The sequence below is a fragment of the Nomascus leucogenys genome, chromosome 10 (genome assembly GCF_006542625.1).
Source record: "Nomascus leucogenys isolate Asia chromosome 10, Asia_NLE_v1, whole genome shotgun sequence".
NCBI lineage: Eukaryota > Metazoa > Chordata > Mammalia > Primates > Hylobatidae > Nomascus > Nomascus leucogenys.
This window is the reverse complement of record NC_044390.1, coordinates 65,495,204-65,506,419: the sequence shown is the minus strand read 5'-3', so window position 1 is coordinate 65,506,419 and position 11,216 is coordinate 65,495,204. Positions and strand designations below refer to the sequence as shown.

Genomic DNA, 11,216 nt, shown 5'->3' with positions numbered 1-11,216 from the left:
ATGGACACCCCACAGGCTCTGCCACTCTTCCTACTCCTGGGTGAGTTGCCCGCTCAGTCCCCTGCCCGCCAGTCCCCTGGAGCAGCCTCCCCCAGTGCCTTTCTCTCTTCTCTGCAGCCTCCTTGGTAGGGGTCCTCACCCTCAGAGCCTCTTCTGGACTTCGGCAAACCAACTTCTCCTCTGCCTTCTCTTCGGACTCAAAGAGCTCTTCCCAGGGGCTGGGTGCGGAAGTTCCCTCCATCAAACCTCCCAGCTGGAAAGTTCCAGATCAGTCCCTGGATTCAAAAGGCTCTGCTGGAATCTCTGATTCCAGCTGGTTTCCTGAGGCCCTGAGTTCCAACATGTCTGGGTCCTTCTGGTCAAATGTTTCTGCTGAGGGCCAAGATTTGAGCCTGTTTTCCCCCTTCTCTGAAACCCCTGGTTCTGAAGTATTTCCTGATATTTCGGATCCTCAAGTTCCTGCCAAAGACCCCAAGCCTTCCTTCACTGTTAAGACCCCAGTTTCAAACATTTCTACTCAAGTCTCCAATACCAAACTGTCTGTTGAGGCCCCAGATTCAAAATTCTCCCCGGATGATATGGATCTTAAACTCTCTGCCCAGAGCCCTGAATCCAAATTTTCTGCAGAGACCCACTCAGCTGCAAGCTTCCCCCAGCAGGTGGGGGGCCCACTCGCTGTGCTGGTGGGGACCACCATCCGACTCCCCCTGGTCCCAGTCCCCAACCCTGGGCCCCCCACCTCTCTGGTGGTCTGGCGCCGGGGCTCTAAGGTGCTAGCAGCTGGGGGCCTGGGGCCAGGGGCACCTCTGATCAGCCTGGACCCTGCTCACCGAGACCGCCTGCGATTTGACCAGGCCCGGGGGGTTCTGGAGCTCGCTTCTGCCCAGCTGGACGATGCAGGGGTCTACACGGCTGAGGTCATCCGGGCAGGGGTCTCCCGGCAGACTCGCGAGTTCACGGTGGGTGTGTATGGTAAGTGGGCCCTGGCGTCCGGCGTGCAGGCGGCAGAGGCTGCTCTGCTCTGCCAGGCTTTGGGCAAATCACGGTGCTGTGCGGTCCCTGGATAGGAGAAGGGGACTTCTGGGTTGAGGAAGGGAGAAAAAGAGCTAGAGGTCAAGGCAGGGGTGTCTGAGCAAAGGTGGACCTAGGATGGAGACTCCTGGGGACCGGAACTCCCAGGTCTGAGGGAGGAGGAGGAGGCTAGGAGACTCTTCCGGCGAACTCCTGGGTCCCGGAGAGGAGGGGTCTGGGGGCTCAAACTCATGGATTTATGAGAGGAGAGGGATGGGGGCCGAGACTCCAGGGGCTTAGAGGGAGCAGCGGCTGGGGCTCCCTCTAAGGGGACCAAAGATGGGCTCGAGGACTGGGTCCTGAGTCCATTCTCCCTCCCCCAGAACCCCTACCCCAGCTGTCGGTTCAGCCCAAGTCTCCAGAGACAGAGGAGGGGGCGGCCGAGCTCCGGCTGCGCTGCCTGGGGTGGGGGCCAGGTCGCGGGGAGCTGAGCTGGAGCCGGGACGGACGCGCCCTGGAGGAGGCAGAATCCGAGGGAGCCCAGACGCCCCGGATCCGCTCAGAGGGCGACCAGCTGCTCATCGCGCGCCCTGTGCGCAGCGACCACGCCCGGTACACCTGCCGCGTCCGCAGCCCCTTCGGCCACAGGGAGGCTGCCGTCGACGTCACCGTCTTCTGTGAGTGGGGGATGCCTCGAGTCGGGGTCGGGGGGTCCTTGGGGAGAAGGGGGCTGGGGGCCCAGTCTCTGGGAGTCCTAGCGGAGTCCCAGGTGACCCTGACACTCGCGGTCCCGACCCCTCCTCCCTCCAGACGGCCCGGACCCGCCGATCATCACGGTCTCCTCGGACCGCGACGCCGCGCCTGCCCTCTTTGTTACCGCGGGCAGTAACGTGACCTTGCGCTGCGCCGCCGCCTCGCGGCCGCCCGCCGACATCACGTGGAGCCTGGCGGACCCGGCCGAGGCCGCGGTGCCCGCGGGGTCGCGCCTCCTGCTGCCCGCGGTCGGGCCGGGCCACGCAGGCACCTACGCCTGCCTGGCGGCGAACCCGCGCACCGGCCGCCGCCGCCGCTCGCTGCTCAACCTCACAGTGGCGGGTGAGAGGCTGGGGCGGGAGTAGGGGAGTGCCTGGGAGAGGGGCGGGGCCAGAACGGGGCGGGGCTAGATGAAAGGGGCGGGACCAGCAAAGGAGGAGCAGCATACCGGTGGGTGGGGCAGGGGCCGCGGGAGGGCGGGTCACCAAGAAGGAGCTGGGATACCCGTGGTGGGCGGGGCCAGCGCGGAGGGGCGGAGACACTTAGGATAAGAGGCGGGGCCAGAAAGAGGATAAGAGAAGGAGCCAAATAGAGTGGCAGGGATGACCAGTACTGACGGGCCGGCCCAGCACTGAGAGGGCGGACATTCCTGGGCATGGAACACTCAACAAAGTCGACAGCAGAATTAAATGGCAAAGAGTGGGAGTTAGGGAAAGAACTAAGTTGCTTGGGCAGGTAAGTGGGAGAAGGTACCTGGGAAGGGGGTCGGAGTCACCAGGGAAAGGGGTGAGGTCATTTGGAAAGCGGGCAGAATTGTCTTAGAAAAGGGGACGGGGTCCACAAGGAAGGGCGGAGATATCTGGGAAAAGGGGAGGCTTCTCGGAGGGCAATCCAGGAAGGGGCGAAGTAACCTGGCAGAAGTGGGTGGAGCTGGAAAGGAAGGGGCTGAGTTACGTTTGGGAAGATAAATATCATGGTGTGAAGATGCAGCTTTCTTAAGAAAGTTGGGCAGTCAGCAGGGCTGCGGGCTACCCACTGAGCGGGGAAGTTAATGGGAAAAGGGAACGGGATCGCAGGAAAAGGGGGGAGTGTGAGCGCCTATGGGACGGGGCTCGTGAAGAAAGGGTGGAGTCACCGCGAGGAGAGGAGGGGCTGGAGAAGAAATAAGAAAGGGACTCCATCTTCATTCTCTCCCTTCTCTCCGCAGACCTGCCCCCCGGGGCCCCACAGTGCTCAGTTGAAGGGGGTCCCGGGGACCGCAGCCTCCGCTTCCGCTGCTCGTGGCCCGGCGGGGTCCCTGCTGCCTCCCTGCAGTTCCAGGGTCTCCCCGAAGGCATCCGCGCCGGGCCAGTGTCCTCTGTGCTGCTGGCGGCCGTCCCCGCCCACCCCCGGCTCAGCGGTGTCCCCATCACCTGCCTTGCTCGCCACCTGGTGGCCACGCGTACCTGCACAGTCACGCCAGGTGAGAGGGCGCGGGGCTTTTTTGCTGTTTCTCGAGGAAGGGGGAGACTTTTTCTCTGGTCCTTCGAAAATTCTGAAAGCGTATGGGGTACGTCCTTAGTCCAAGAAAGAGGCAGGACTTCACTGTCTTCAAACTAGAAAAGGGACAAAGATTTTCCTATACCTCATGGTGGGGGGGTGCAGGGATGGGGGTATTTTTCTGGACACAGGAAGAAGGCCATCACTTTCACACGTGTTCAGAGAGATAAAGCAGTGATATTTTAAAGAGTAACAAGGCCGGGCGCAATAATTGCAGCACTTTGGTAGCTGGGGGCGGGCGGATTGCTTGAGCCTAGGAGTTCAAGACCAGCCTGGGCAGTGTGGCAAGACCCAGTCTTGTAATTATTATTGCTACAAAATAATAATAATAATAATATAGAAGAATGAATAGCTGAAAATAATATGAGTTTCCCAGTACAGGGCCTGCTCCTATGGTATGTGTTCAATAAGTGTTTGATGAGGAAATCAGATAATGAATGAATGAATGAATGAGCTAATGAGTGAGTAAATTGGCAGTTCTTTCTCAGGTGGCCAAAGCGCCGGGGCTTACCATCATCTGATTTAAAGTAGGGCATAGGATCTGTTCTTTGAATCCAAGGTAAGGTCTTGACTTTCTTAACTGGACTTCTCCCACCGGCAGAGGCCCCCCGAGAGGTGCTGCTGCATCCGCTGGTGGCAGAGACACGGTTGGGGGAGGCAGAGGTGGCACTGGAGGCCTCTGGTTGTCCCCCACCCTCACGGGCATCCTGGGCCCGGGAAGGGCGGCCCCTGGCTCCCGGAGGCGGGAGTCGCCTGTGGCTCAGTCAAGATGGGCGGAAACTCCACATCGGCAACTTCAGCCTGGATTGGGACCTGGGAAATTACTCCGTGCTGTGCAGTGGGGCGCTGGGTGCTGGCGGTGACCAGATCACCCTCATTGGTGAGCCGCATTATTTCAAAACACCCAGAAGTCCAAGTCCCCAGCCGCTCCAGCCCTCAGACCCAGAAGTTCAGGCCCCAGACCTCTCCTCCCTCAGACCTCGGATCCAGGCCCCCAGCCCCTCCTTCTTAGACCCTGGAGTCCAGGCCCCAGCCCCTCCTCCCTCAGACCCAAGGGTCTAGCCCCAGCCCCTCTTCCCTCAGACCCAGGAGTCCAGGTCACTAGCCCCTTCCACCCTCAGATCCAGGAGTCCAGGACCCCAGCCTCTCCTCCCTCAGACCCAGGAGTCCAGGCCCCCAGCCCCCTCCTCCCTCAGACCCAGGAGTCCAGCCCCCACCCCCCCCCTCAGACGAGAGTCCAGGCCCCCACCCCCTCCTCCCTCAGACTCAGGAGTCCAGGCCCCCAGCCCCCTCCTCCCTCTGACCCAGGAGCCCAGCCCCCCAGCCCCCTTCCCTCTCCCCTCTGGCACCCAAGAATCTGGCCTCCCCCACATCCCTGCAGGACCCTCTATATCCTCGTGGAGGCTTCAGAGAGCCAGAGATGCAGCTGTGCTGACTTGGGATGTGGAGCGTGGGGCCCTGATCAGCAGTTTTGAGATCCAGGCATGGCCAGATGGGCCTCCTCTGGGCAGGACTTCCACTTACAGGGACTGGGTCTCCCTGCTCATCCTGGGGCCTCAGGAGCGGTCAGCTGTGGTGCCCCTTCCACCTCGGAACCCAGGGACCTGGACCTTTCGGATCCTGCCCATCCTGGGGGGCCAGCCAGGGACTCCATCACAAAGCCGGGTCTACCGGGCCGGTGAGTTGGGGCTGTCCGAGTAGACCTTCTCTGTTGTGCCAGATCCTCCCTGTCTCCCTGTTTTAGTGTCCTGGGGCCTGCCCTAACAAAGTACCATGAACTGCATGGCTTGAGACTACAGGAATTTCTTCTCTCACAAGTCTGGAGGTCAGAAGTCTAAAATCAAGGTGTCGGCTGGGCGCGGTGGCTCACGCCTGTAATCCCAGCACTTTGGGAGGCCGAGGCGGGCAGATCATGAGGTCAGGAGATCGAGGCCATCCTGGCTAACACGGTGAAACCCCGTCTCTACTAAAAATACAAAAAATTAGCTGGGCGCGGTGGCGGGCGCCTATAGTCCCAACTACTCTGGAGGCTGAGGCAGGAGAATGACGCGAACCCGGGAGGCGGAGCTTGCAGTGAGCCGAGATCAGCCACTGCACTCCAGCCTGGGTCAAAGAGCCAGACTCAGTCTCAAAAAAAAAAAAAAAAAAAAAAAATTAAGGTGTCGACAGGGTCCTGCTCCCTCTGAGACCCTGTGTAGAATCCTCCTTTGTCTCTTCCTAGCTCCTGGTGGCAGCTGTTTCATCCTTGGCATTCCTTGATTTGCAGCTGCATCACTCCAACCTCTGCCTCCAGCTTCCCACAGGCTTCTCCCTGTGTGTGTGTCTCCTCTTCTTCTTCTTCTTCTTCTTCTTCTTCTTCTTCCTTCTCCTTCTTCTTCCTTCTTCCTTCCTTCTTCTTCTTCTTCTTCTTCTTCTTCTTCTTCTTCCTCTTCTCTTCTTCCTCCTCTTCTTTTTCTTCTTCTTCTTTCTTCTTCTTTTTTTCAGACGGACTTTTGCTCTTGTCACCCAGGCTGGAGTGCAATGGCATGGTCTTGGCTCATCGCAACTTCCACCTCCCAGATTCAAGTGATTCTCCGGCCTCAGCCTCCGGAGTAGCTAGGATTACAGGCATGCGCCACCACACCCAGCTAATTTTTGTATTAGTAGAGATGGGATTTCACCATGTTGGCCAGGCTGGTCTTGAACTCCTGACCTCAGGTGACCCACACACCTTGGCCTCCCAAAGTGCTGGGATTACAGGCCTGAGTCACCGCACCTGGCTTCTGTCCTCTTCTTTTAAGGACACCAGTTATATTGGATTAGGGTCTACCCTAATGACCTCAAATTGACTTGGTTACATCTTTAAAGACCTTATTTCAAAATAAAGTCACATTCACAGGAACAGGGGTTAGGACTTCAGCATATGTTTTTCTTTTGGGATAGGCACAATTCAGTTGATAACATGCCTCCGTTGGAGTGTCTCAGGATTTAGGCCTCACTCCCCAGAGTGATCGTGTTCACGCTCATGGCCTTCAACAATATTAATAATCAGATGCGGCTGGGCGCGGTGGCTCACGCTTGTAATCCCAGCACTTTGGGAGGCCGAGGCGGGCGGATCACGAGGTCAGGAGATCGAGACCACGGTGAAACCCCATCTCTACTAAAAATACAAAAAATTAGCCGGGCGTGGTGGCTGGCGCCTGTAGTCCCAGCTACTCGGAGAGGCTGAGGCAGGAGAATAGCGTGAACCCAGGAGGTGGAGCTTGCAGTGAGCCGAGATGGCGCCATGCACTCCAGCCTGGGCGACAGAGCGAGACTCCATCTCAAAAAAAAATAATAATCATCATCAGATGACTCCCAAATGTCTTATCCTGGGCCCTGACTTCTCTCTTGAAAAGGATGCTCCCTACTTAAGATCTTCACTTTTTGGGGAGGTGGGGGGTGTGGACAGAGTGTTGCTCTGTCACCCAGGCTGGAGTGCAGTGGCATGATCTCAGCTAACTGGAACCTCCACCTCCTGGGTTCAAGTGATTCTCCTGCCTCAGCCTCCAGAGTAGCTGGGATTACAGGTGTGAGCCACTATGCTCAGCTAATTTTTTTTGAATTTTTAGTAGAGACAGGGTTTTGCCATGTTGGCCAGGCTGGTCTTGAGCTCCTGACCTCAAGTGATCTGCCTGCCTCGGCCTCCCAAAGTGCTGGGATTACAGGCGTGAGTCAAGATCTTCACCTTGGATGTCCAATTAGCATCCCAAATGTCATATGCCCAAAACAGATCTTTTGATGTTTTCCCTCAAAACTGCATCCTCCAACCCTCCAGTCTTCCCCAACCTCATAAATGTCACCACTTACAGGCCACATCACCCCTGACATCCTAATTGCCAGCAAGTTCGGTCCATTTTCCTTCTAAAATATTTTCCATCTTCACCCCAAGGCTCTGGTCAAACACAGCATCCTCTCTTGCCTGGACTGCAACAGCAGTTTATTTGGTCTCTTTATACTCCCTCTTGCTGTCAGATAATGCATTCTCCATACAGAAGCCAAAGTTATGCAAATCAGATCATGAGGCTGCCCTACAAAAAGCCTTCCATTAATTTCTGCAAGACCCCTTTAGGATCTGGTTCCTGGAAACCTTTTCTACTTCACCCTCCAGCTCCAGCCCCCTCCTTCCTTATCCTCCACCCACGCTGGCCTTCGTTGAACAGAGAAAGATCTTTCCTAGTTCTGGGCCTTTGCATTTACTGTTTCCTCCTCTTGGAACGCCCTTTCCCCAGGTTTAGTATGACTGCCTCTGCTCTTTATTCTTCAAGTCTCTGTTTAAATGTTACTTCCTCAGGGACCTTAGCTCACCACTGTTTCTAAATGTCACATCCCTTCCCATTATTCCTTTTTTGTTTGTTTGTTTGTTTTCTTTTTTTTTCTTTTTTTTTTTGAGACGGAGTCTCGCTCTGTCGCCCAGGCTGGAGTGCAGTGGCACGATCTGGGCTCACTGCAGCCTCAACGTCCCCAGACTCAGGTGATCTTCTTACCTCAGTCACCTGAGTAGCTGGGGCTACAGGCCCAGCCACCGCACCTGGCTAGTTTTTCTATTTTTTGTAGAGGCAGGATCTTGCTATGTTGCCCAGGCTGGTCTCCAACTCCTGGGCTCAAGTGATTGCCCACCTTGACCTCTCAAAGTGTTGGGAATCACAGGTGTGAGCCACCACAGCCGACCCCCATTATCTCTATCACATCACCCTTTCTTTCTCGGGACAATCTGTGATTATGTTATGTATTGCTCATTTGTTTCTGACTTCTCTCCTAGAATTAAGCCCCATAAGGGTAGATATCCTTCCTGTTTGGCCCACCAATGAATCCTCACTACCTGTCTCAGAGCCAGGCACACCACAGTCACTCAGTAACTGTTAAATGAGTTGAGAGTGTTGGGGTCCCACATTCTTGGGTTCTGAGAGGGGAGGGACAGTGGGGGCTGGACTCCTGGGTCCCAGCACAAAGTTAAGGGGCTTAGGAAACTTGGGTCCAACCTTGGTTCCTGTTCCCCTTCTCTTTCTTCTCTTTGTCTCTTCCAGGCCCCACACTGAGCCATGGGGCCATCGCCGGCATCGTCCTGGGCTCCCTGCTGGGCCTGGCACTGCTAGCCGTACTTCTCCTCCTTTGCATCTGCTGCCTGTGCCGCTTTCGTGGTGAGCAAGGGGACTGGGGAAGGGGCAACCATGACCAACCGGGAGGGACCCTAGAAAGAGGCCTATGGAAGACCTGGCTGAGCCAATCAGTGCCGTCATAGGTCATTCATCCTGCCTTCCTACCCCCAAATCAGCCAATCAGCATAAGGCTCTGCCTCTCAGACCAGCTTCCCTTGCTGTTGGCTGGGTTGGCATGTTGGGGCAGCCAATCACGTGTTCCTGCTTCTCTTCCTCCTCTCAATCAGGAAAGACTCCTGAGAAAAAGAAGCATCCCTCTACCTTGGTCCCCGTGGTCACCCCCTCAGAAAAGAAGATGCATAGTGTGACCCCAGTGGAGATTTCATGGCCTCTGGACCTCAAAGTCCCGCTGGAGGACCACAGCTCAACTAGGGTCTACCAAGTGAGTGTGGGTGCCCTCATTTCCTCCTGGAATTGGGGTGGAACTTCTTGTATTATAGTCAGGGAGATGAGAGGGTCTCAATTATCTCACTCCAGTTTTACTTGTTAGTTTACAGTCTGTATGACTTTATCCTTTTTAAAAATGCATCAAAGTTGGACAGAGCTTCCCGCCCAACTTTGATGTATATTAAAATAAGAGTGCATTCCAGTTTCTTCTCCCAAGAAGGGAGATAGGATCTCTCTCTCTTTTTTTCTTTTTCTTTTTTTTTTTTTTTGGAGACAGAGTCTCACTCTATTGCCCAGGCTGGAGTGCAGTGGCTCAATCTCGACTCACTGCAGCCTCCGCCTCCTGGGTTCAAGCAATTTTCCTGCCTCAGCCACCTGAGTAGCTGGGATTACAGGTAAGCACCACCACGCCTGACTAATTTTTGTATTTTTAGTAGAGACAGGATTTCACCATGTTAGGCAGTCTGGTCCCGAACTCCTAACCTCAAGTGATCCGCCCACCTCGGCCTCCCAAAGTGCTGGGATTACAGGCATGAGCCACTGCGCCCGGCCCCTCCTTTTTTCTTTTCCATAAAAATTGGGCAAGGCCCATTTTTCTCTATGAAGTGGGGTAGAGTTACCTCATTCCCCATAAAAGAGGGGTTGTTGTGACCGGGTGTGGTAGCTCATGCCTGTAATCCCAGCACTTTGGGAGGTTGAGGAGAGAGAATCGCTTGAGCTCAGGAGTTTGATACCAGCTTGGGCAACACAGGGATACCCCATCTCTACAAAAAATTTTAAAATTAGTCGGGCATGGTGGCACGTGCCTGCAGTCCCAGCTACTGGGGAGGCTGAGGTGGGAGGATTGCTTGGGCCTGAGAGGTCAAGGCTGCAGTGAGCTCTAACGGTACCACTGTACTCTAGCCTGGATGACAGAGGGAGACCCTGTCTCAAAAAAACAAAAACAACAACAACAACAATAACTGGGTTGGGTCGTTGGCTGGCTTCGCTCCACCAAGGATAGCCAGACATTTTTTTTCCCCTCTCCAAATGGAGGGTTCCCAGATAATCTCTACAAAGTTCAAGCGAGAGCTAGAAAAAGTTAGGTGGGTGAGTCGTGTCACATCCACCGGTACCTACTGAGTTCTCCCCTCACCCCACCTCTCTCTTCCAGGCCACAGACCCCAGTCCAGTTGTCTCTGTAGGTGGAGGCTCAAAGACTGTTCGGGCAGCCACACAGGTGTGATCAGAGCCAGTGGTCCGCCCTGCACAGGGCATTTTGGGCCAGAACTTCCTATTTCACTCCAGCAGCAGGCAGGGCCTGCTATGACTGAGGGTTGGACCCTGAAAGTGGGACTTTCTGTCTCCCTCTCTTGCTGCAGAAGAAGAGTCTTCCTGTATTTGTGCAAGTAAGGAGATGTGACTTCTTGGCTGGGAAACTCCTGCTGATCTAACTCTGTGGTTTGCACAACCTCCAAGCCTCTGCAGCAGACAGGCAGGGCTTGCTGTGTTGCTCTGAGCTAGAGAGGGAGCTTGGCCATGTTCTCTGAAAAGGTCTCCCTACATTCACTTTGCCACCTGTAGGCTACACCCCATCCAGCTCCCAGCATCTTCATCTTAAAACAGATCAGATCACGTCACTCTTCTCTTTAGACGCTTCTATGGCCTGTGCATTTCCCTTCAGATATTATCCAAACGCCTCGTCATGACCTTCAAAACCTTGTGGTCTGGCCTCTGTTGGCCTCCCTGACCTCCCCTCCCAATTCTTTCTCTGCCCCCTGCCTCCAGTATCACAGTCTGTCTCGCAGCCACAATTTATTTTGCCCCTAGAGTTTGCTGTGCTTATAACACTTCTTTTTCCCGTATGTCATTCATTTCTCAAGCCTAAGAGTAACAATTGCCATCTTAGACGACCGTTCCCTTACCCCTCCCTTAGTCTTGGGTTAAGTCCCAGAATCCTTGAATTTGCCGTTCCTGATACATAAATATGTAATTACCTGTGTGGCCTGAGACTCTGTCTCTAAACTAAGGGCTTTACGAAAGCAGAGACCACATCATTATTTCAGCACTTAACCCAGAGCCTCGCACACAGCAGGCAATCAATAAATATTTGTTGACTGATCAAATGTTTTGGTGCCAGTGAAGAGTTGGGCTTGCTGCTGCTGTCTTCAGCATAAGTCTTGCTTTTTCAGCTGGGTTTCGAATTGAGAATTTAGAGAGTGCATTGGTGAGGATTCTTTTGACTGCAAGTAACAAAATAAAATGGTGGCAAGAACTATGGAGGTGGCTGGTTTCAGGCTGGCTCAGCAGCTCAGTGATGCCATTAAAGACATGGGCCCTTTGCATCCATCTGCTCTGCCACCCTCAGTG

At 54.9% G+C, this 11,216-nt stretch overlaps 1 protein-coding gene across 1 annotated transcript; it reads left to right on the top strand.

Annotated features, from left to right (window-relative positions):
• VSIG10L (V-set and immunoglobulin domain containing 10 like) lies at positions 1-11,121 on the top strand. The gene is made up of 10 exons (XM_003269843.3): positions 1-40; positions 118-972; positions 1,395-1,688; positions 1,822-2,106; positions 2,972-3,226; positions 3,905-4,183; positions 4,685-4,981; positions 8,349-8,462; positions 8,708-8,862; positions 10,021-11,121. The coding sequence occupies exons 1-10, from the start codon at positions 1-3 to the stop codon at positions 10,090-10,092; spliced, it is 2,646 nt and encodes an 881-aa protein (XP_003269891.3). The 3' UTR covers positions 10,093-11,121.
• The last annotated feature ends 95 nt before the right edge of the window (positions 11,122-11,216 follow it).